Raw genomic sequence first — 24,831 nt, forward strand, 5'->3', positions numbered from 1 at the left:
AGGGGCCGGTCTGGGTTGGGACCCCCAGGCCGTGGAGTGCTGGGTGGAGGTGGACTTACCCCTGCCAGTTCTCGCGGGAAAGGAAGAAGCTGGGCTTCAGGAGTGCTGGCTGAAGCGCTAGCGGGGGCAGGAGGCTCTAGGGCATGCTCACCAGCTGACTCGGGGTGACCCGTGCCATGGTGGGGGGCCTCAGCCTCCCCCCGAGGCTCCTCTCCCGAATCCGACAAGTCTTTTTGCTCTGCAGAGGACTGGGAGCAAAAAAGACAATTTTCCTTCAATGTAAACAAAGGCTGCAACACAGGGCAAGGGGTGGGCGGGGATCGAAGGGCTAGAGATGTTCAGACTTCAGCAGCCCCTGCCTGGGAGGATGAGACAAGAAGCCTGGCACATGCTGTTGTGTTCTGCCCGACGACACTGGCCCTCCAGAATGAAAGAATGGAAAATGAGTGCGGACTTGGCTGCTGTTTAACTTTGCAGGGAGCTTTGAGGTATGCAGGAGGCCTGGGACCCCATTTCCACAACCTGCAGCCTGGAGCTACTGTGCTTATGGGCTGTGAACGAGACGAAGATGGGGGCAGGGCCTCTACCGGAGGGGAACAGGGGCGGTTATGTCCATTTGTCTCTAGGGGTTGATGACCCATCTCTGCAAGGATACTGAGGAGGGAAGTTGGCCCTCAGCACCATTTCTGTCCATTAAAAAAGTGGGGGAGGGGAGGCAGGCCTGGAATAGCCTACAAAACGGAGTGTACACGGTTTACAGGGCTTCTAGCACCTTCCAATTCGTTCCGCTTAAACCTGAGATAAAGGGAGCGCTTTCTCGCCTCAGTGAGTGCAGATGCGGGGTGACCAAACCAGCTGCCAGAGACACAGAGAGCTGGCTTTCTATCAGATGGGTGGGAGTTCAGCTGGAGGAGGGAGACCCTTGGCCTAGGATTTTCCCACGTTCACCCCAAATACCTTGGCAAGGGTGTATTTAGAAAACAGCCAGGGTAAGAGAAAGCTGGTTCTGGAAATTTTTGTTCTTGAAGGTACAACACCCCTGGCTTCCTACGAGGTGGTTCCTGGGATTCTGGAGGGGCTCCCAGGGACCGGGAGCTCTGGGACGAACGGGAGCTCTTGAGGAATGGGTTACAAAGCCGGTGTCCTGCAACAGATGGGCTCTGGTCCCCAAATCTCCCGCTTGGCATCGTTCGCAACACAGAGTCATTTCTCTCGCTCTGTGAACTGAGTGGCCACCTTGTCCTTCCACAGACCTGGCCACTCTTCTTCTGAGTGTGAAGTGACTAAAACCTCTTTACATAGGGCTTGGGGGCTATTCCTTAAAATGCCAGTCTGTTGGATCAAAGGAACTCTACAAAGACGACTTGAGAGAACTTTTGAACATTCTGAGGAAAGCAAAAGCAACAAAATGTGAGCTCATTCATACACCGAACAAGTCAGCAAAACCGATTCTTCCTATAAAGGGGAGAAGCACAGACACGAAAGCCTTCCTTCTCAAGCTGTCCCTCAAACCCACTCAACATGCAGAGGTTGGCCCATGCACCAGTTGGGTGCTACTTTACGGCTGGAGATTAAACACCCGATAAGAGAACATTAAGCCATAAGCTCTGTGGACAATGGCCTATCTCTAATTAGAACCACTTGGGTTCTTTTTTTTTTTTTTTAACCCCTGCTTTTAGAGCACGAATGTTCAAATGCTCTCATGGCATTGAACTTGAAATGACGGCTAAACTGGAGGACCAAAAAGAAACACATATGCCATTCCAGCGTTTTCTACTTGGGTCTGAGTATTTTTGTCGGACAGGAAAAGGGAGCTCTAGAGAACCAAGACAGGGCCTGTAGTTTTTCAACATATTTGTGAAACTCTGGCATCAAGATTTTGGGAGCCTTTGACATCATCCTGAAATGTACATGGCTGACAAAAACCAAAACGCACACACGCGCACACAGGATAGGCTTGTTAATCAGCAGTAAGCTTTGAAACTGGGTCTAAACATACTGTGGCAGCATTCAGTGACCCCTTCCTTCCTGCCCATCCGCATCTCTGCAACTGCTTTGTCTTTCCACCAAGCAGACGTTACCCCATCGGCCAAGTGCAACTCCCACAAAGCCTCACCCCTGCAGAGTAATACACTCGGAAGACAGAGTGTCTGAAAGAAACATCAGTCGTCACAATCAATGAAACACACTCCTAAGGAGTTTCGAAAATCTCTTTACATCAAAAGGAAGAAAAAACCAAACGGGTCTCCATTCAAGGCAGTTAAGAAACAGAAATACGTGAAGGCAAGCCGTTCACGAGGAGCGCCCTCTTGAGGAAGCATGAGAGCATGGGAGGAAGGAAGGACGATTCCGGGCTGTCGGTTGGGCTCTGGGTCTGGGTCCAACTGGATTTTCGGCGTTAGGGCTGGAGTTCAAACTGTCAACCGCTTTCTCTAACAGGGAACAATAGGGGGATCTGACAACCTGTGCTGACACTAAGAGATGCCACCACTGGCAGGGCACCGCCACCAATTTGTAGCCTGCTGTTAATGCAACCTGGACTGTGGTTAGGACTGACAGAAGACGCCACGTGGCTTTGCTACTGAACAAAACCAAAAACCCCGCCTGGGCTAACGGGTTCATTTTTTCTCTTTTTGATTTCAAATCTTTTGCCTCAATCATGGTTCAGAGAATAGTTGGGCCTGTGGAGTGTTCTCCTTGGCAGGGGGAGGAGAGACACAAGTTCTTTGAAGGGCAGCCCGCTGGGTGGTTTAGAGACAGTTTACTGAAAGGGAAGTCAGTGGTCCCACATTTGACAGTGGGACTTCCTGGTCTTTGTGGGTCAAGAAAGGGCTCCAGAGATAGTCGTAAGGGACATTTTGCCGACGATTAGGACAACATAAATATGGCCTACGTATTGAAGGACACTTCTAAAATAAGCATCACTTGCTTAGGAGTGACAATAGCTCTGGGGCCATGGCGAGGGCCGCCCTATTCCCAGGAGGCACCTGCAGAAGGATTTAGGGGAGAAGCATCAGGTGGGCACCACCTATAGTCGAGTGCTTCCAGCATTTAAGACAAAGATGTCCGCGCTGAGGCCAGGTGAAGCCAGGTGAAGGACATCCCGGCGTCTGCAGGCTCAGTCTTCTAACTTTTCTGAGGACTGAATATTTTCAAAATACAAAGGTGGACAGGAGAGGAGAAACCAAAACGAGAGCAGCCTGTGCGGCCCGTTCCCAGCTCTGCTTCTGCAACGTGAGAAGCAGACGGGCTGGAACCTGGGCCAGGGAGATGGGAACTGAACGAGGCTCGAACCCTCGTCTGTCAGAAGTGCCAGGGCTGCTCCCTGCAGCGCCGCCTCGCTTCTGAGCCGTCATAAGCAGCAGAGAAAGAAAGGAAGATTCCACCTTCACCCGGCCACTACCCACCCAACAGCTCAGACAGCTGCCCTCATGGACGGTCACAGAAGGCCCTCCTTCGCAAACACGCAGAGACTTCCCGCGTCCTGCCGGGGATCTGGTCCCGCAGGCCCGGCAGAAGTGGAGGGCTGAACTCTGAGGAACCGGAGATCGGTTATTTTTAGAAGCCCATTTAGAGTTGGCTCGGAGTGAATGTTTTGATAAGAACTACATTTGCACATTTTTAACATGATGCTGAGCAGTTTCCTAGCTACTCTTCTGATTCAGCCTCACCCCAGCCTGCTGGAGGTAATACGTGGAAGTTATAGCCTCCGAGCCACAAGGCTGCAGGCAAGAAGCACTTCGACCGTGAAAACAGTATTGAAATGGGAGTCAGAGATTTAAAAAACATTCTAAATTTGGCCGAACAAATGCTACATTTTAGTGTTTCTTCCTGCTGGCTGTCCAAGTCTTCGGGTTGAAAGTATTGATTCCTAAATTTAAATCTGGGGTCGGCCAATTTTTTCTGTAAAGGGTCAGCTACTAAGTATTTTGGACTTTGTGGGCCATATGTCTCTGCCCAAATTACCTCACTCTGCTGTCACAGCTGGAAAGCAGCCTCGGCTACTGGGAACAGGGTGGGCATGGCTGTGTGCCAATAAAACTTTATTTACAAAAACAGGCGGTGGTGGCAGGCCTTAGTTTGCCGACCCGTTTCAAAGTGGTTCAAAAGATCATAAAAACATTCAAAATTCTAAAAGATCCTCGTTTTACAGAAAGCCTGAGAGAAGCAACTTTCACATCTGAAACAGAAACTGAACACATGCATTTCTAAGAGTTAGCAAAGGCGCACCAGCCCCTTCTCTGTGAGCGAACCCCCAAAAGACAAATGACAGAGATACTTGTAATTAAGCTACGTGTACTAGTCAAGGCCCAGGGGAGAGGAGACCCCAGAGGGCTGATGTGTCTTGAAAACAGCACCTGGAAAACTGAGATGAAACAGGAAGAATGTTTCCTTGGGTGCTGTCATTCTCTCTTTAGCAGAAGAACAAACAATGGGAAAGTTTAACATGAGAGCAAGACAAGCACACGAGCCCCGGCTCACAAGAAGGCACCCTGCAAGGGTATGTGTGTGTGTTCGTGGGTTTAAGACACCACTTCTCCCTCCTGCCCCCCTGCGCGCACACACGCTCTCTTCCTGGCACCGTACTTGAACAAGGTCCAGGAAAACGTGGGCCACACAGAAGCCTGGCCTCTCTTCTCAGCCCGAGGGACAGGGTCTAGGAGCAGTAGCTGGGCTGTGAGGAGTCCCAAATCGCCAGACCAGCGGTCCCGGACTTCAGGGCTGGCCACGCCGCCAGAGGACCGGGCATCTAGCAGACACCTCGCCTGTGGATCACAAGTCTCCAAAAGGAGAGCTTTTGAACGGATCTGTTCTTATCAACAAGATGTAAATGGATTTGGGGCACCTGGGTGGCTCAGTCAGTTGGGCATCCGACTCCTGATTTCGGCTCAGGTCATGATCTCAAGCCCCGTGTCGTGAAACCAGCTAGGGATTCTTTGTCTGCCTCTGCCCCTCCCTCGTGTGTACTTTGCGCTCTCTCAAGAAGAAAAACAAAAAAAAAAGAAGAAAAGAAAAGAAAGATACAAACAGATGTCAAAACACACCAAATCTAGCACTTTGGTCACTCTGAAATCTTGCCAAGGGTATTAAATTATACCTGCTGTCCTGGGGGTGAGGGGTGGGGTGGGAGGGATCAACTATTTTTTTGGCCAAGTAGAGTCCTCATATAAGCTTGGGAAGCATCACCACAGAACATCAACTACCTTGGACACAACCCCAATCTTCCACACTGATTGGTCAGGGACAGACATAAAATCAACGACTTCTAGGTAAACGGCAGCATGCGACGTCAGAACGCTACCATGGCACCAATCAGGCCTTTAACAATCAGGCCTTTGACGAACTGCTAGCTCATTCATTGCTAGGAGTTAGGCAAGGTATTTCCAACATCAGCGCAACCGAGACATTTGAAATCCAAGAGCAAGAAGGCAACAAAGAACAAAGATGGATGGTAAATACATAATGCAAGCCAAGTACTAGATAATTACTCTAAATGCATTTCTGCCAAGTTGGTTGGGGGCCAAAATATCTCCCTAAAATCTTTAAAGGTCCTGTCTTCCCCTTGAACCACCATTACTCGCTCTCCTTCCTTCCTCCTTCCCTCCCCCTCCCCCTTCCTTCTACCTTTTCTCTCCTACTCTTCCTAATGTACAGAAGCATTTCTAAAATGAACCATTAACAATTAGAAAGCAGCTTCCTACCACTGTTCATAGCAAGGCTTCTGAACCCTTTTCACACACGCCCGTCTTAACCTCTCACCAGGATAACTTAAAGCCACAGGACCTTTTCCTTTCAAGCTCAAAGTGAAGGCTTAAAAGAGAAGTACCCTTGGCCTTGTGACCTGGGAGAGACCTCTGGGAGAAAACAGATCAGAGTAATCATGTGACGAGAGAACATACCGGCCCCTTACCTTTTGTCCTTTATCCTTCTGAAACACAAAGACGGGCGGAGCAATGGCAGGTTTTTCTGCAAAAAGAAAAATTGGTTGTTTTCCCCCCAACACTATATTCATACAGTAAACAAAGCTGCATTTGTTTGTAATAAGTTAAAAGCAAAAACCAAACCCGATATAAAACTAGTAACTCCAAAGAACGTCAAAATCACTTAGAAAATGGTTTCTTAAAGTAGCCACGGGGGCGTGTTGTTTGTGAACATCTGACACTTAATGTTAGGGTGTGTGCACTTTTCTGGTGCATGTTATACATCAAGAAAAAGGTTGCAAGACTCTCTTAGAACAGCCACGCCAGTGATGGACAGAGAGTGGTGGGGAGGGCGGCACGCTGCAGGGTATCCAAGACAATGCCGTTCTGCGCCATCAACCGTGGCCTTGCAGGAATGTGGCACAGAGATGTCAGACCTTTACGTGGCATCTCCTGAATTTCAAATGCTGAAGACTAGTTTAGGTTTATCTTTTTTTTTTTTTTTTTTAATTTATAGGCCAGCGGGGGCCGGGGGATAACCAGACTGCAACCTCTATCCACACAGCTCATGCTCTTTGGAGAGCTTACCCTGGTTGAGTCACCTGACATTCCACCTGGATCTCTAAGTGACTGCCCATTAAAATAAAAAAAAGGATTTAAGGAGTTGCGAAAATTCTGAGTCCATCTTGCATAGCTGTTGTGGAAGGAAGACACCCTTTGAAATGTTCAGACACGTGATGAGACCTATTGTTCTCAGGCAACACCATTTCTCTCTTACCCAGGGGCAGCTGAATCTACAGCCCTTTGCCACTCGTGCCTGCGTGGATGGCAGCGGGGACTGTGGGTGAGGACTACGTTCACCCGTGGGGGCAGGCCCGGATGCTGCCTGCCTCATTGCCTGGGGGTTGGGTATGGTGGCTCTGGGTGCACCCAGGGCCCTCGTCGGCATTCAAAGCCTCGAGAGCAGACAATGGATGGGAAGCGAGGGGGATCATGAACATGGGGAGCACCGCACAGCCCTGCTGTTGTGGAGCCCTCGGTCCTGGGAAGCCAGGATAACAGAAAACCTTCCCTTACACCAGCTTTACCCAGTAGGACCGCGAGGTGGGAGGGGACACAACCTCTGGTTCGAGAGCGCAGTCGCGTGGGGAGCTGGTCATAGCGGCTGGTCTAGAGAGTCAGGAGAACTTTCCTGAGAAGTGGCTATGCTGAAGTCCAAAGAGAAGAGGCCAGAGGGGCTTGTAAAGTGACGGGGAGCCCCAGGGGCAGATGATCTCTGTGCTAAAGATTCGGGAAAGTGCCGTAAAAGGAGTTGGGTTCAGGTTCAAAGAACAGTGTGGGGAGGAGGCTATACAGAGACACTACTAGTCAGGAGGGAATGGCGATCACCCACGCTAAAGATGGGGAGGGGAGGAGGTGGGAGGAGGAAAAGGGACAAGACTGAGACGATCGAAAGCACACTGGCCCACTCCCATCCCCCCAGATTTTCACTCTTTGGAGAAGTAGAACAGACACTGGTCTTGACTTGGGGGCAACAGCCCACTGATGGCGGCCATTCCCTCCACTGTGCTCCACGCAGCACCTGAGTCCCTGAGTCTGATCCACCGTGACAGTCCTCACCACGCACAACCCACGACGAACACTGGGGTGGATGACATGGATGAGACCAAAGTACAAGGGAGGCGGCTGGGGGACAGAAGGGTCGCCTACGAAGCTTCCACGATTCCCTAAGCAGCCATGTCCCTGGCACAGGGGTTGGTGCTGCTTGACAAACCCGCGTGAATGAATGATCGAATGTGCCCATGCCAGACAATAAATGCCAGCAACGGAGGGGTGGAGGGGTGGAGGGGCCCTCGGACAGCAGCAGCTTATCCACACTATTTGTACTATGGGGATCCCCAGAGATCTTCGGGCCCTGCCCTTTACCCCACAAGCCCAGCATCCAGGGCTGCAGATCCAGGCCTGGACCTCACTTATGCCTTAGACTCCCAGCCGCTGCAAGGAGCTAAGGCACACTGGAGGGAGCTGTGAGTGTGGGCCAGCCCTGCATCCCTCCAACCCCTCCCCGTTTCTTTGGGGAACCACCCCTCCCTCGTCCCTGGGTTCTAGGTCTGAGGACGTTCCCCCAGGGGACACAACATGTAATTAAGCCCAGGCCACTGACAGTGAATGAGACTTGGGTCTAGGACTTTTGTTGGAGCTGGTGAAGGGGTGCTCTGTCTCCGCTGGGACTGCAGAGCTGGTGGAAGGTAACCCTGGGGTTGTGAGCAGTGTCACGTCACCAAAAGGGACCTTGGACCGGAGTCAATCCAGTGGGAAGCAGAGCTGGAGATGGAGGAGGAAACTGAATCCTGGAGAAACTGGTGGAAGCCGTGGGTCCAGCCCAGCCCAGAGCTAACCTCACCTCCACTGGACTTTTCAGTTAAGCCAACAAATGCTGATTTTTGCTTAAGCCGGTCTGAGCTTAGTTTCTGTCCCTTTCTCTAACAGCCTCCAGCCTGAGAGGAAAGGCGTAGCCACCGCAGACTTAACTAAACACACACACTACTCTGTATAAGAAACCTTGCACGGCCTCTCGGTGAAGCACAGATTCTCTTTCTTTCTCTCTCTCTCGGGACATATGACCACCAGATACACTAAGTATTTATGGGTTCTGCTCTATCTCCCCTACTAAGACATCAACTCCATGAGATCGGAGACCGCCTCGCTCCCCTTGCTGACTCGTGGTCTGAGATCAATACTTGGCATCAACAAATACTGGATGGAGGGAGAAGTAAAGGTAAGGGGGTGCTGGGGAAAATGGATGGAAGGCCACTGAGGAAGGACTAGAACAGACAGAGAACCAACTGGATGGCAGACGAAGAGCTTTCTGGTGCTGGGAATTATGTCGGCACCCAGAAGGGGCTGCGGTGATTTGGGCAAACGAGGGAGAGTTGGGCTGCCTCTGGGTCCCTGGGACAGGACAAAGCCACAGGGCAGGTCAAGGCACGAGCAGGGAGAGGTCCCGTGTGAGAAGAACAACTCTGCACCACAACCGGGCACGCTGCTCAGCTGGGGTCGGAGGGAGGCAACAGAGGGGCCACGGGGGCCAAGCTGTGAAAGCGGCTTCCTGAAGAACCGGAACCCCGGCCGATACTCCCTCACCAGATCCCGGCCCGGGTCCTCCACCCCCTCGGCCATCACTATGGTAGTTAAGAGCCTTGTTGCTGTTTCCGCACCTCCGCTCTCACTCCCTGAAGGCCAGTGTCCGCACGGCAGCCAGAAGCCCTGGTGTGACACACACACTTAAAGCAGCACCGCCCTCCCAGACGGGGCAGAGTCCCCCCCCCCCCCCAGGCGGCCCCCACCTGACCACTACCCGGGCACTGCCCGGCCTGTGGTCTGTCACGCTCTGGACGTCTGCTTGGAGCACATTCGCTTCTCTTCCGTGGCCTACACTCGTTCGGGCACAGGCACCGTATCCCTTTGGAAGCTCCGAGTTTGATCTACATTCCCGCCCCCTGTGCGTGCGCCTGGGCATGCTTTCGGCCCACACCCACCACAGGTCACACTGCGGCTGCCTGTCAGGGAGGCGGAGAGACCACGGATACAGCATCCCCGGCTCATCAGCTGGTGCACACTACGAAGCAGCAGCCGATAAATGTTTGAACTGAATCCCCTCTGCACTTTTTCACACGTGTAACACCAGCTGCTATGTAATCACGCCAGTATTTATTGAGCCCTTAAGCTGTGCAAGGCTCTACAGGCACAATGGGGAACAGGAAGTCAGGAGCAGAAAACCTCAGGGTAAAACACCTGATGAAAAGGGATGGGATGGGTGTGTTTGTATTCGTGGCCTGGAGCTTGTGGGGGGTAATTTGTTCGCTGCACCCCCCCAACATCTACCCCCCCCCCCGTTGGCAGCTCTAGAAGAACGGGGGGGGGGGGGGGGCTCTGTTGTGTTCACCGCTGTGCCTTCAGAGCCACACACGTAGTAGACGCTCAACACGAGGTTCGAGTAGACGCTCAACACGAGGCTCAACATGAAATGTCACTAGGATGGTGACCGGTGAGGTCAAGGCCCTCTGGGACCCCCACTGATGGATGGTTTGGTGATTGTGACAAACCCAACCACTACACTAACCAAAATGTGGCCACAAACTTCCGTCAGTTCTCCACCAAAAACACAAAGCACCAGAGTCACACAGATTTCATTGCCACTGGGCTCCAGGAGGGCCGACGTCCATTAAGTCTGCAAATTAGTGCTGACGTTACAAAAGGACAACTCGGATGCACCCCATTCCAAGGAGGAGCGCCCCACACTCACCACAGCAGCCACAGACTTTTCTTAACTGGCTCCCATCCAACTGCCTCTGGTTATGTCACTGGACAAGCAGACTTCACTCAGCCGGCTGAAACCCAAGTTTGGGGAATGAACAGGGGACAGAGCAATGAGGCTTCTGTGACTTTTGCTTGAATTCCCAGCCCAGCCGGTCTGTCACAAGCAAAGGGAAAAACACCACCAGAGATTTCTAGACATACCCGGGCCACCATGAAGACCGAAAATATGAAAATGTTAATCAAACGCCAACAATTCGATCCAGATTCTGTCAACCAGGTGTTCTGTTTTGTTCCTGTAAAATGCTCTCTGATGGAAGGAGTTTGGAAAGAAGGAGCTCTCCTGGGGCATTGGCTCAACACATCAGCACAGCAAGGGTTAAGAAAATCAACAGTAAAGAAACCTGCTGAACCAAATGTTCCCCAAAGTTGTATGACCAGGGAACCCCTTTCCCCATCCCCTCCCCGATGGGAGGCGTGAGAACCGTATCCTGTGGATGGCCGTGGCCAACACTGGTGTGTGAAGTGGGGTGCGATTCGGAGCCCCCGAGTGGCTCCCACTACAGTGGGCTCCACCGGCTGGGAATGTGGGAGGCGCTCTGGCCTCCGTGAAGCTCTCAATGACACTGCGTGCCAAGTCCACGGTGGCTGCTGCCACGTCCAAACCCTCCTCCACACGCTCCTATTCGGCTCACGCGGTCCAGGCGGCACCTCGCCTGAGCCCAACCGTGATCCCAGATGCTGATCAGGCCCCGGGGCGGGAAACATCTCCCAACCTCCCAATCCCCAGCAAACAGCAGGGTCGGGGGCACTGGCCAGAAGCAGAAAGGAGTGAACCCCCGGGACATCGGGCCCACAGGACCTGCTCTCCCTCTGGTCCTGCGTCCCGCGCCACCCTCCACCCAACTGTGAGGCACAGATGCAAAATGGGACTGCCCAGCTGTAATCCCTGAGGACGGGGGCCGTCCTGGATCTGGTCTTTGCAGTCATGGTGACAACACGGACAGGCAAGCCCAGTCACAGAAAGGCTGCAGAGTTCTTGTTTCAAACCTCTGCCAGATGTCTGGGACTTCTCCACACACACCCCCTAACCCGTCTTCAGGCCGGTGCTGCTCCCAGGGGCATTGCTGACACAGCCCTGACTGACAGGACACTCTACGCCACCCAGCAGAGCCTGGGAACCACTCGGCCTGCCGCACATCTCGCTACATTCATAGCTTCAATCATAATATTCATTCGGCAACTCCACACACCCGAGTGCCCACTGGGCGCCAGGCCTCATGCTGGCCTCCAGGGTGTGGTGGTGACAAGGAGAGATGTGTCCCCTGCCTGCCAAGAGCTGACGTCAGACTTCAGTTGAATGTTGCAACACAGAAGAAGCACAAAAGTGACTCGAGTGCGGAGCAGGGGCATCCAACCTGGTGAGGGTGTGGAAAAGGAGTGGATCCGGGAAGGTTTCTAGAGGGATGTGCCATCCAAGCAGAAGGACAGCAGCATCTAGCCAGGTGACCAGGAACGGGGATGAGGAGGGCAGCAGAAAGCGAGGAGCACCGGGAGAACTCAAAGGTCAAGGTGGTGTCTGCTCTGTGCCTGCTAATTTACTAATGCTTGCAACACACCAGCTGACTCCCGACCCTCAAGGACAGACAGAAAACAGACCACCCAGCCCAGGGCCACAGGAGCACAGTGCGCCCCCTGCCTTCACCGGATCCCAGGTTTGCACATCTACGTCTGCGAGGTCTAGTGTAAAAGCTCCTGGAAGGTAAGCACCAATCATTCAGGCAGTTCCTTTCTTGAAGACACAAGTTAAAGATGGCTCCAAAGAAAGAAGGCGGGGGTCCCTGAAATGCAGGCTCCCTCCTGACCCGAGGGACCACAGACCACTCTCCCTACAGGGAGCACAACTCTCTGGGTAAAAGGTTTGGGGGGGGGGTTACCTCCAAGAAGGCAGGCCCTTCTCCTAGGGCAGAACTGAGCTGGGGCCCTGGCTCATAGAGAAAGTCCTCAGATGCCTTGGGTGCAGGTGAAGGAAGTCCTAAAAGCCTTACCCAAAAGTCACGTCCATAATTTGGTGTATGATATCTGTGTCAGGGAGAGGGCCCATAGAATACCTCCTCAAACAGTGGTAAAGAGGCTCAAAAGGAGAGAGTTTTAAACAAGTCCCATACTTGAGAGAATTAAAACACTGGGCTTCCTGGTACCACCCCTGTAAGTAGGCCAGGGACCAGGACTCAGGGTTTTACTTTGTCTTTTCTGTCCAGAAGCTGACTGGTGGCAAAACCCTAAAGAGAAAATGACATATGTACCTATCTCAGCGGCAGCAAGAATGCAAGAAGGAAAGGGGTGCAGCAAGAATGTTTTGCATGGAAGCCAGTGTAAGAAGGAAGAAGAACCCTTTGGGGGGCAAGCAGGTGACGGCAACTGCCCAGATGTGAGGAAAGGAGGTGGAGTCCCTGCCACCGGCTGCAAGCGTGGGAAGGACAGCACGGAGCTGGCCTGGACCCCAGAGGTGGCTCCGTGACAGAAGAGAATGCTTCTCCATCTGTGGGTAACGGAGGTCCTGGGATTGGGATCCCATCTTTAGACTTCTGCCAGCCTGTGTCATGTGATTCACAGCAAGGACATTCCTAGTTGGGGTTTCCCAAAACCCTGGGATGGTTTCATACGTGGGTGAGCAGTCAGAGGGGGCATATTTATGGGCTGGGCAGGCACTCCATGCTTGATATGCCTCACCTCCCTGAATCTTTGCAACCACTTCTGGAGGGAGGCCACACAAAGGGCTTTATTTTACAGAAGAGAAAATGGAGACTCAGAGGCTTGAGTGACCCAAGGTGCCGCCAGCTCTCCAACTGCATCTGAGCTACGCTGCCAGCCAGGTACCAGGGCCAAAGGGGGAAGTTACTACTTCGGTTTTGCATCCTTCCATATTTTCCGCTTGGCTGGGCCTTAGAGCTTAAGATGTGGACACTCTTTTCTTCTGAGAAGCAATAACATCAGGAAGAAAGCAGCTGTCAGTTAACATTCCAGAAAAGCACAAAGGAAACCAGACGGTGTGTGATGAGTTCTGGGGTGACCATCTGCCTCAGACAAGGGTGCTGTTATTAAACAGCAGATCCCTAGGATGGCCAAGGACACAATGAAGGCACAGTCCCAGGTGTGGACGCCCTACAGTGAGACAAGGTACACTGACTTCATCTTCCCAGTGTCAACCACACAATGCCCTGCAGAACATATTCAGAATCTAAGCTGAAAACCCATTCTCTCCACGCTGTGCAGGAAGTAAAGTACACAGACACTACCGGCAGGCCCGCCCTCCCAACAAGCTTTGACACCCCCAGTGGCTGCCTCCAACCTTTGTCTCTCAGGACTGCCTGTTAAACTAAACAGAAGAAAATATGTAGGCCCAGGAAAACACAGAGAAGGGAATCTGGAATATCTTTGCCTGTTCTGTTTATTCCCCTCCTAAATGATGACTCAAACACCTGCCAGGAAACGGCCCCCATCTGGAAAGCCACTTGGAATTCTTGACCAAAATGTCAGCAAGGTACTTGTGTAAAATGAGCTTTAATCCTGGGCTGATGTGTCTTAATCTTCTTATCTGTGCAAAAAATATGGAAAGCATCTTGGCAACACAAATAACAGTCTGTTAAGACGTGACAACTGCTTTAATCCTACAACACTTTCTATCTCAACCCTTCAAGTTATTTCTTTGCTCAGGAATTATTATAAACAGTTCAGCGCAGCAACATAAAGGTGAATTTGTCACTGATGTGTCAACTCTATTCGCAAACTAATTCTCTGGTGAAGAATAGATAATCTCAAACATGCTGTTGCTAGGTGATGCCTCTCTTGATCTTGGTGTCCCAAATGCTCAGTGGCCACCCAGTCCAACTAGGAGAGGGTGGGGGGCCCCTTAATTCCTTTTTCAGTACTAGAATATGTTCTTCCCCAAGCAACTCCCAGCTGGCTTCAGGGAGATCATACAGGGCATAGTTTCGGAGATGATGCTATCTTTTATTTTACGCACTTCTTTCTGGAATGCTCTCTTCGTCCTGCCATTATCTTTACCTACTGAAATCCAAGCCACTTTCCAAGGCTGTAATCTATGCTGGGGACACTGGTGTGTCCCCATACTTCAAACAACAGTGTGAGCAACACGCAACCCACGTTTGCTGAACGGCCTTCACTAGACCCAGCAGCAGGTGCTTCACACACCCAGTCTCATTTCATTTCATGTCATCACATTCCTGTGATGTCCACACTGTTTATCATCTCTGACCTGCAAATCATGAGATAAGACTGAGACGCCTCAGACAGATAGTGCTTTGCTCGAAGTCACAAAGCTGGTAAGTGGCAGAGCTGGGACCAGAACCCCGAGTCTGACTTCCAAGCTGGATGCCTCGGGTCCCGAGGCCAAGCCCAGGGGCCAAGCCTCACTCTGCCGCCTTCTACACAAATCGGCCCTGCAGTCGAGCCCTTCTGTCCCTCCCTCTCCGCCCCAGTCGCCCAGACTGTAAGTGGCTGTGACAGAACCTGTGCTTTGGGCACCCCTGCGCCTTGAATCCAAGAGAAACCCCATAGACTTATTAAATAAATCATACAAAGTCAGCAGCTTCACCAAAAGAACGCAATTCAGGGAGCCAGTTTTGCCACACGTTTCTAACTCTGCCGCTAGGTGGCGCGACACAGGCAGAGCTGAGGTGAAATAAAAGTGGCCGAAGGCTGGGGGAAAGTTCCAGGAAAGACCACGGAAACCACCCCCACAGGAAGGAAACCTAAGGACTACAGAACTTCTGCTGAGGCAGCAGACCAAAACTGATGAAATGCGGGCTCTGATTTTTGTGTGCATTCAAACTGGCCTCAACCACTTGTGGCTGGGATCCTGGGCACCGCAACTTACCTTCCCTGTTCCCTGGCCGTCTAACAGGGATGGTGCTGTCCCCCAGGCAGTCCCAGGGAGGGTTAAATGGAATTATGCACACAAAGTGTTTCCGGAGTGGCTGGCACACAGCGGGGATTCCACCTCGGCATTACTATCATTATTATAATTATACCCAGAAAACTGCAAGCACATTGATGCCACCTTAAAGCATGGGTCATGGATTCAAGGACTGGATCCAACCCCCAGGTCCCCAACAATGATGAATGCCTCAAAATGTGGCCCCGTCTAAAGCTGCCCAGATTCCGGGACAACTCAAATGCTCAGTTGTTCAGAATCCCTCAAGCCCTGACCTGAAGGAAGGCTAACCAGTTAAACCCTGCTTGCAGCCACACGATTTACTGAGCCTCTACCATGTGCCAGACACCATGTCTGGCACTGGAGACAGGATGAACGGTAGACAAGAGGTGCTATAAGGAAGATAAGACAGGGTGGGGGGAAAGGGTACCGGGAGAAGGGTACTGTAGGGGGAATGGTTGGGTATGGCCTCCCTAAGGTGCCATTTGAACCTCAGACATTAAAGGAGTAAGGCAGGTGAATGTGCAGAGGGCATCCCAGGTACGAGAGTCCTAAGGACAGAAAGAATTTAGAGGTTAATGTGGCTGGAGAGTTAGAAAAAACATAGGGGTTGGGGTGGGGTTGGGGTCCATGGTGAGGAGTCTGGATTTATCCAGTTTAAAGGGAGGCCAGAGGAGGAGACCAAGGAGGGGAGTTTGATCTGGTTTATATTTGTATTTATTTATTTAAATGTTTGTTTATTTATTTAGAGAGAGACAGAGAGTGAGTGGGGGAGGAACAGAGAGAGAGGGAGACACAGAATCCGAAGCAGGCTCCAGGCTCCGAGGTGTCAGCACAGAGCCTGACACGGGGCTCGAACTCACTAACTGCAAGATCATGACCTGAGCCGAAGTCTGACACTTAACGACTGAGCCACCCAGGAGCCCCTGTATTTATTTTTTTAAGTTCATTTATTTATTCTGAGACAGAAGGAGGGAGGAGCAGAGAGAGGGAGAGAGAGAATCCCAAGCAGGCTCCAGGCTGTCAGCGCAGAGCCCGACACGGGGCTCGATCTCATGAATCCTGAGACCATGACCTGGGCGAAAATCAAGAGTCAGATGCTTAACTTACTGATCCACCCAGGCGCCCCGACCTGGTTTGTATTTTTAAAGGATCTTGCTGGCAGTGGTCCTCACACAATTCTTCGTATTTTGTGTGTGAGAAAGGTTTGGTAATAAAATGCTGGGGAACATCTCCCTGGGGGTGGTGAGGAGGACAGGTCTCATGGAGGCAAGCACAAAAGAGGGGACCAGTGAGGAGCCTTCAGGAATCATCTAGGTGACAACTGGTGGGGCAAATAGCAACCCGGGCTAGTCCTGTGGCCTTGGAGACGGGGCAGAGTGGGTACTCTGGCAGACTGTGGAGACTGAGCTGGCTGGTGCCTCAGCTGTGGGAAGACAGAGGATGGTAAAGGGGCCGTGAAAGTACGTCTTGCTCACTCAGCGGCAGACGCTGTTAGCTAAAACAAGCCTGTCTCCTGTGGCAATGAGACCCCACAAGCAGGGGGGCCCTCCAATGGTGCTGATAATGACTGATCCAGGCCCTGGACTCTTAGATCCCCATGGGCTACCGCCATCAACACTACGAGACATCCTTTCCCCTCTGAGTAAAGGGTGGTCTGTGTCCTCACAACCTGAGAAAGCCAAATTCGCAAAAACCATGTGCCCCATTCCCACTCTGCTATTACAAATGTGACACAGCCATTTTCTGGGTCAGCAAATTCCTGAAATTCTGTGTGGCAAACCTGGGGGAGTTCAACTACAGCAAAGGCATTTTAAACTTACTACACAGAGCAAGGCCTGCCTTCTAAACACGTGCATGGAATAACCACTCCCATCTCTGCAAATACCAAGTTCTCTTTGAGAGGAACAGCCAAGCATAGTGCCCTACATGGGCCAGTCTTCCGGAGGAGAACTCGTGCCCATGAAGTCAGTGCTCCTGACCCACCACAAATGACTGACCGTGGGCTCCCAGGCCAAAGAATGGAAGGAGGCACACTGTCCCAGTTGACTCTCCCTGCTTACATGGCCTTTGGCCCCAGCCCCTGTGAAATGGAATGGCCCGAACCCAGAGCATCTCTGAAGGTCCTTACATTGAACTTGAGACAGTGCTGAATAAAGATCATGGTTCCTCCTTAACAGGGATATGAAGTACATGATCCCACTCATCTGCCAAAAGGCCACAATGGAAAAAGGTTGGGAGGGTGAGCCCTAAATTCCAGTTGGTAAACAATCTATTCCTGCATAGTTTTATTTCATTTCATAACCCAGTGCTTCTCACCCACGGGTGATGGGCCCCTTGGGGACAGCAGGCGATGGCTGGAGATACTTCTGGTTATCACAGTGCGGGGGAGCTGCTAATGGCACCTAGTGGGTGGAGACCAGGGACGCTGATCAGTATCCTACAGCGCACCGGAGGATCCCCAAACCATAAAGAATAACCCAACCCCAAATGCTAACTGTGTTGAGGTTGAAAAACTTTGCATTAATTATTTTGAAAATACTGCATTAGATCCTAACTCACATTATATACCAAAGTAAGTTCCCAGTGGGTCAGACGGGACGAACTGGGGTGGTCCCTAGCTTTTGTGAGTCACCTCTCCTCTCCCTCCCCACGCTCTGTATTTAAACGTGTGCAGCATCCTAGGACCTCAGTAGGTCAGATGATTGGGTAATGTAGTTTCTTGGGACTCAATGGACTCCCCTAACCCAGGGTTTCTTAAAACTCAGGCGATTCTGCCCAAGGGGACATCTGGCAATGTATGGAGACATTTTTCCTTGTCGTGACCGGGGGCAGGGGGTGCCACTGGCACCATATAAAGGCCACAGATACTGCTAAACATCTTGCGATGCATAGGACAGTCCCCACCAGTCCCAATGTCAATTATGCTGAAGTGGAGAAACACGGCTATAATCCAAAGGCAGCTTTCGCTCTACTTGGACATCCACCAGAAGAGTAACATCCGGTAGTAACTGACAGCACATCTCCACATGCCAGTGGGTCAATTACCCGACACACGTTCTCCCTCAACAATGACCCTCAGGCTTGATGAGCATCATCCCCATTCTACAGATGCAGGAACAGAGGTCAAATATGCTGCCCAAGATTCTGGGCAACTGAGTGGCAGAGGTAAGACACAAACCAATTGTGCCACGAGGAGTCAACCAGAGCCTGCCAGGCAGTCCTGGGTTAAAATTGCCCCAGGCTGGAGAGACGAGGGAGAAACCCATGCTGATCTCACTACATGGCTCCACGATCACATGCTAGCAGTGCTCAAGCTTCTTGGTCTCGAGACCGCTTTCCGGGCTTGTAAATTATTGAAGATCTCCAAGAGCTTTTGCAAATGTTGGCTACAGCTGTTGACACTTACCACGTTAGAAATTAAAACCAATACCGAAACGTTAACTTATTTAAGGTAGTAAGTCAGCAAAGGTTTAGCTAAACAATATATTTTTATGAAAAATAAGTTTTAAAATAAAAGAAAATTAGTGAGAAAAGCGGCATTATTTTCCATTTTGACAAATCTCTTTAACGTCTGGCTTAAGAGAAGACAGCCAGCCTCCTACCTGCTTCTACAGTCCATCTGTTGCTGTAACGCTATTGTAACCTTTGGATAAACCGCCACTGTCCGTTCACAAGAGAATGGGAATGGAAAGGGCAAACAATGTCCCTGTATTGTGATGAAAATCGTTCTGAACTTGCAGTCCCCTTGAAAAGGTCTTAGGGACTCCAAGAGGCCTCTGGACCATCTTGGAGAATTGCTGCCATATGCTGTTCTCCGAGTCCCAGCATTCTGAGGACAGTGAATCCTGAATTCATTACAGACCCGCCAAAGGCTTTATGCTGAGGTTCCATGCTAAGTGCAGAGACCGCTGCGTCTGGGACGTGGTACAATAGGGCTGAAACCCAAACGCCAACCAAGGTCAGGCAGGCACCGGAAAAGGAGGAGGTGGGCCAGTCCCAGGCTACTCGGTGGGGACTGCGGTGTCCCCGAGGGCACACAATCTATCTTAAGGGCGGCAGCTGCTCCTCAGTCCTGGCCACTCATTACTGTGCAGGACCACTGGAAGAGGCTGGTTCCTGCTTTACAAGAGAAACCAGAAACCTGGATCATTTTCCCCCCTGAAATCTCTGAATTCTTAAGTGCTGGTCCCTAATTAAAAACAAACAAACAAACAAAAACCTTTATATGGGCCAAATTAAACATGTCTGCTTGCCCCTGAAGCAAGTTTGCCACTTCTGCCTGTGGTTTTTGAGTCTGGCTTCGTATCATAAAACATCCGTGGAGCTTTGTAAAACTACAGACACCCAGGACCTCCTGCAACCATCGCTGATGGGGCGGCCCGGGCGTCAGTTTTTATTGTCCTCAACAGGTTCCTTAAACAAGTGTGAAGTGCCCTCAGGGTTAAGATTCAGGGCATGTACTAGGCAATAGCACCCCGAATGCCGAAACTGCCAAGGATAAAGCAAAGTGTGGACATGCGGCGGGCTTTTCTAAGGCCCTATGCTATTTGCTGCCCTACCAAGTAGTGCAAAGTCATACCGAACACGGCTCCACGGGTCCCTGGAAGGGTAAGGTGCATAGGTGGCAAAAACAAATCCCCTCCACACAAAAGAACTCCTGCTGCTTGCGGCCACCTTCACCAGCACCACTAGATCCTGAACAGATAATGATGCAAACCCACCTGCCTCCGGACAGCTTCCAAGTACCATGGAGAGCTACCACGGCCACCTCTGCTGCCTGCCTTCTCAGGGTTCTCCCAACCAGACAAAGGCCCGTCTCAGATCCCCCAAATGCATCCCATCGCTCCCCAAGTGGTCCTCATCTCCCACTCCACCCTGGCCTGTTCCCTGTGCGCGAGCTCACTAACAAGGCGGGAATTCAACTGGCGCCTGAAATGCCCCCTTTGCCACTGCCACACGTCACTCTTCCAAATGCCGTTCTGAACTTGTCTGCTCTAGACTCACTTCATTCCTACTGCCTCCACTCGCCCCAATTCCTCCACAGTATAAACACACACCAGGCCCTGACTATCTCTGATGCCCAACGACCCTGCGAGGGTAAGGGGACTGCTTGGGCAATCCCATGCACAGTTCACGCAGAGTTCAAAAGTTCTGCAGAACTACGACCTTTTCTGTCTATACAACGGAGCCCAAACTTAAATTGTCTTCAAAGTCTATATGGGGCGCCTGGGTGGCGCAGTCGGTTAAGCGTCCGACTTCAGCCAGGTCACGATCTCGCGGTCCGTGAGTTCGAGCCCCGCGTCAGGCTCTGGGCTGATGGCTCGGAGCCTGGAGCCTGTTTCCGATTCTGTGTCTCCCTCTCTCTCTGCCCCTCCCCCGTTCATGCTCTGTCTCTCTCTGTCCCAAAAATAAATAAAAAACGTTGAAAAAAAAAAAATTAAAAAAAAAAAAAAAAGTCTATAAAGATTCCACAGCCTCTGAGGGCGCATACCACTTCACTTATCCTAAAAGTTAAGTTTAGGGCAGGGGAAGGGGACGGCGAGAATTGAGCGAATTGAGAATTCTAACCACTTGTGGAGTTCTGGATCCACCATAAAAATTCACTGGCATCTCATTCTGTCAAGGGTCAGGCTTTATGTCAACAAGTAAGGTGAAAACTGAGAAAAGCCAAACCGCCCTTGAAAATCTCTAGAGTGACATCTGGTCAGGCTAGATCTGAGCTCCTCAACCGAGGGCAACTCTGCCTCTCCAGGGAACACCGGGCAATGTCTGCAGACACTCCTGGTTGTCGTGTCTGGCGGAGGGAGGAGAGGGAGAGAGGAGATCAGAGAAGCTGACCAACATCCTACAAGGCGCAGCACCACAACAAAGAATCACCTGCTCACAAGTGTCTACCGAGGCTGAGGAACCTGGGCCGCACGATCGGACGGAAGGCAAGGCCGAACCCAGGAGGGCTGACAGCCCAGCTCCAGCTGGCCTCCCCTCACAGCTCACCCCGGGGGCCATCTCACTCAGTGGGCTGGATTCACTCGCAGTATTTACACTCACTTCTTGCTCTCTTTCTGCTGAGAATTTAAGCCAAACCAAAAATAGCTACCTTCTACTGACTTTATTACTGTGTGTGGAGATAGGCATTAAATAATTTATATGCATTAATTCATCCAGGGCTCAGAGCAACCATGAAATAGACACGAGTATCATGATTCTCACTGTACTGGTGAGAAAACGGAGGCTCAACGGGGTTAAGATACTTGCTCAAAGTCACTCAGTGAGTGCACGGCAGAGTCAAAACAGAAACCCAATTCTCCGTAAGGCGAAGCCTGTGCCCTGCCATTACTTTATACCGGTGGGTTTCAACTGAGGGTGATTCTTCTCACCCCCTGCCCTGGGACGTTCTGCCGTGTCTGAGAACACTTTTGGTCGTCATGAGCCCTGGACAGGCGTGCAGGGGAGGGCGTGTGCTACCGGCATCTAGTGGGGAGAATCGAGGACAGTGCTGTGCTGCTAAACGTCCTACAGTGCATAGTATAGCCCTCACATCAGAACCACTGGGCTCAAAATGTCAACAGGACCAAAGTTAACAACACTGCTTCATACCGTCTCCCAGGTTTCCACCACCCGTGTCCGCAGGCCAGCGAGGATTCTTACGTATCTGGTATCTTTTAACACCGGGATGTGGAATGCGAGATATCCTATAGCTCAAATACACTTTACTTACCCCTGCCCGTTCTTTACCTTTACCAGAGACAAAATTCTGCCTTCAAATCTTGACATCCATCTATGATGCAGAATAACTCCGGGGGACAGGACGATTAATGAGCTCAGGATATAGCAACAGCAAAATGCCAAGGAGAACAGAACATCCCTGGATACAAGGATAAACACAAACACAAACACACACACACACACACACACACATTCTCCCCCTCTCTCCTAGAAAAGCATTCCAACTGGACTTTAAAAGTCACAGACTTCTGGAGTACTAAGAAAGGGCTGTGGGAGTTGCTGTCACCATCCCTGAAGAGATCACCATGGCAACGAAGGCCAACAAGATGCCGTATTAGATACACAATTGGAAACGTTTCTTTGTGCACTAGCACAGCACACCTAACCTGTCCTGCTCGAGCCAGTGGTCCTCAACCCTGGCTGCCCATCTGAATCACCCATGTTGCTTTCGCACTGTACAAAAGCTCAGGGCCCACCCCTCATGTCGCAGAATCGGAGTGGGTGGGGCGTGGGGATTGAGCCTTTGTTGTTTTAAGAAAGCTCCCCCCGTGACTGTGTCGCCCAGTTCAGGTGCACAGTCACGGCCTCGGACTCACACAGAGGTGGCAGTGGCCCAGGGAAGAGAGACAGAAGGGTAGGGTGTGAAGAAGGACCAGCTTCGAATACCAGTTTGAAAAGACGGAAGCTAAGACAGCATCTGACTGGAGATTAAACCAGCAAGAGGAAAAGCACGCATCCTTTAGGCAGTCCCTAAAGCTTCGAAATGCATAGGCGAGAAAGCCCTGCTTTACACAGCAGATCATAAATTAAGCATTCTAGCAGGCTGTACAAGCCAAAAAGCCACTAAGATTTGATATCCTGGGGACAACTATGCCAGAACTGGTGTCAGACGCAAAGTACCAAGTGTGTGTGGCATTTATTAGGCAAAAACTTTAGGTGCAAAACATTCCATTCCTCTATTTTATACTTACTGTCCAATTATGCAATCAGTAGCTCATATGTCAGCACATATGCTGGAAATGGCATCCCTGGAAAACAGGAACCCATGCTTTCCCCTTTATGCTCAACGGTGCACCTCACAATAAGGGTCCTCACTGATGGATTCATTCAACAAACATTTCTTGGATACCTATGTTGCGCCAGGCACTGTTCTAGATGTAGGGAATCCATCAGTGATCGTGACAGAAAGAAATCCTTGTCCTCGTGGAGCCTATATTCTAGAGGAGGAGTAGGCAGACACACAAGTAAGTTCAGCATTTCAGATGATGGGGAGTCTGTGGAGTGGAATGAAACAGGATAAAGGGAATAGGGAACGTGGATCCAATTGCAAACAGGTAGGCGGAGAAGTTCCCCATGATAAAGGAACGTCTGAATAAAAGCACGAAGGAGTGAGCCACAGGGATATCTGGGGAAGACTGCTTCAGGCAGGGGAAGCAATGGCATCACGGAGGGAGCGTATGGTCCCTTCAAGGGACAGCGAGGAAGCCAGAGTGGTCCACGCACAACAAGTCAGGGAGAGTGTGGGGGGACAGGAGGACAGGGAGGTATCAGGGGGCCACTCTGGCTGCTGGGTTGAGTTGTCAGATGGGTAAGGGTGGAAACCAGCGTTGGTGGGGAGAAGCGGGCACCTTGTGGAAACACATCAAGGTACAAGTGACAGGATTTGCTGTGGCATGTGAGACAAAGAGAGGAGTCACGGGTGACTTCAAGGTTTTTGGCCTAAGCAATTCCAAGAATGGACTTGCCACTTACTGCACATGGGAGGAAGACCGTGGGATGGGCAGGTGTCGGGGGGGAAAGACAGGGATTTTGTTCAATGCGCCCTTTGGACATTTAAACGCAGATGTCGACTACGACGGTGGATATGTGAGTCTTGAGTTTGTGAAAATTAACAACAGGAAAAACCTCACTAAAGTGGACCTGCGGGCTAGAAAAGGAGGCCAGAGGAGAACAGACATGAAAGGGCGACTTGTCAACTCCAGCCTCCAACAGAAGAAACATCCACAGGAAACAATGATCAACTACATGCCTTGGATCTTCTGTAAGAAATCCGCTGCCCCTGCAACTCAGCCAATGAGAAACTGTCATCATCCTGCTCTGTTTCCAACAGACTTGCGATTCGAAACAACTTCTCCCAACTGTCCCCTACTTCCTGAAATAATGTTCCTGTCCTTTGTTGGGAGACTGGCCTATGGTTCTGCCATCGCTTGCTTGTCTTAAATTGCAATTCTCTGTTATTCCTCAAGGAGCCCATCTTGCCAGCTAAATAGCTAACGGTATTATTTTTCAGAGGAACAAGCCCAAGAAACCGAACGGGCCATATATGTAAATGCATAAAGTACGTCGTATTGACTCCCATTTATCCACACCCTCTTCTGCCTTTAACCAGATCTCGGGAACCGGAATGCGTCAAGCCTCCGTGGCTCCCCTGTCTCACAAAAGAGACACAGCACAAAACGGCAGGGGGTGTGGGTGTCGGTATCGGGGGGCATGGGCGCTGAAGCCAGACCACCTGATTCACATCTCCGCTCCTCACGAGCAGCGTGACCTGCCCTGGACAAGTAGCTTAACCGCCTAACGGTCCCTACTTCGTGGATCTTTTGTGACGAGTATTACAACAGGGTTCAAGACTTTGAACGGGGCGTTGGAATCATCCCCAACGCTCCGCCAGGGCGGGCAGTGACTTCTTTCCTGCCTTCTTACGGTTCACTATGGAAACCTCAGGACACCCTCCAGCAGCAGGGAGCACGGTGCGGGGGGAATCAGGATCAGGCAGCTAGATAGGTCGCCTGAACTACAGCTGTGCACCTAGAGGAACGGAGGGAGCTAAAAACAGGTCTCGGAAGTCCTGAAGCCACCGCGAATATCAACACCACTCTTGATTTAGGCCGACATCAGCTTATGGAG

The 24,831-nt window shown here is 51.2% G+C and overlaps 1 protein-coding gene across 7 annotated transcripts in view; it reads right to left on the reverse strand.

The window, feature by feature from the left end:
- RANBP3 (RAN binding protein 3) overlaps window positions 1–24,831 on the reverse strand; it is a 54,452-nt gene that overhangs the window by 28,716 nt on the left and 905 nt on the right. For 4 of the 7 annotated variants that reach the window (XM_019430756.2, XM_019430754.2, XM_019430753.2 and 1 more), the window contains exons 2-3: window positions 5,912–5,967; window positions 60–248 (exon numbers count right to left, since the gene is read on the reverse strand). In XM_019430756.2, coding sequence (XP_019286301.1) covers window positions 60–248; window positions 5,912–5,967 — 245 coding nt within the window. Of the gene's footprint in view, window positions 1–59; window positions 249–5,911; window positions 5,968–24,831 lie in introns of those variants that run through there. The other 3 variants (XM_019430759.2, XM_019430757.2, XM_019430758.2) reach the window with 2 other exon arrangements.

This window comes from Panthera pardus, unplaced genomic scaffold (assembly GCF_024362965.1).
Source record: "Panthera pardus isolate Hobbes unplaced genomic scaffold, ASM2436296v1 HiC_scaffold_8, whole genome shotgun sequence".
NCBI lineage: Eukaryota > Metazoa > Chordata > Mammalia > Carnivora > Felidae > Panthera > Panthera pardus.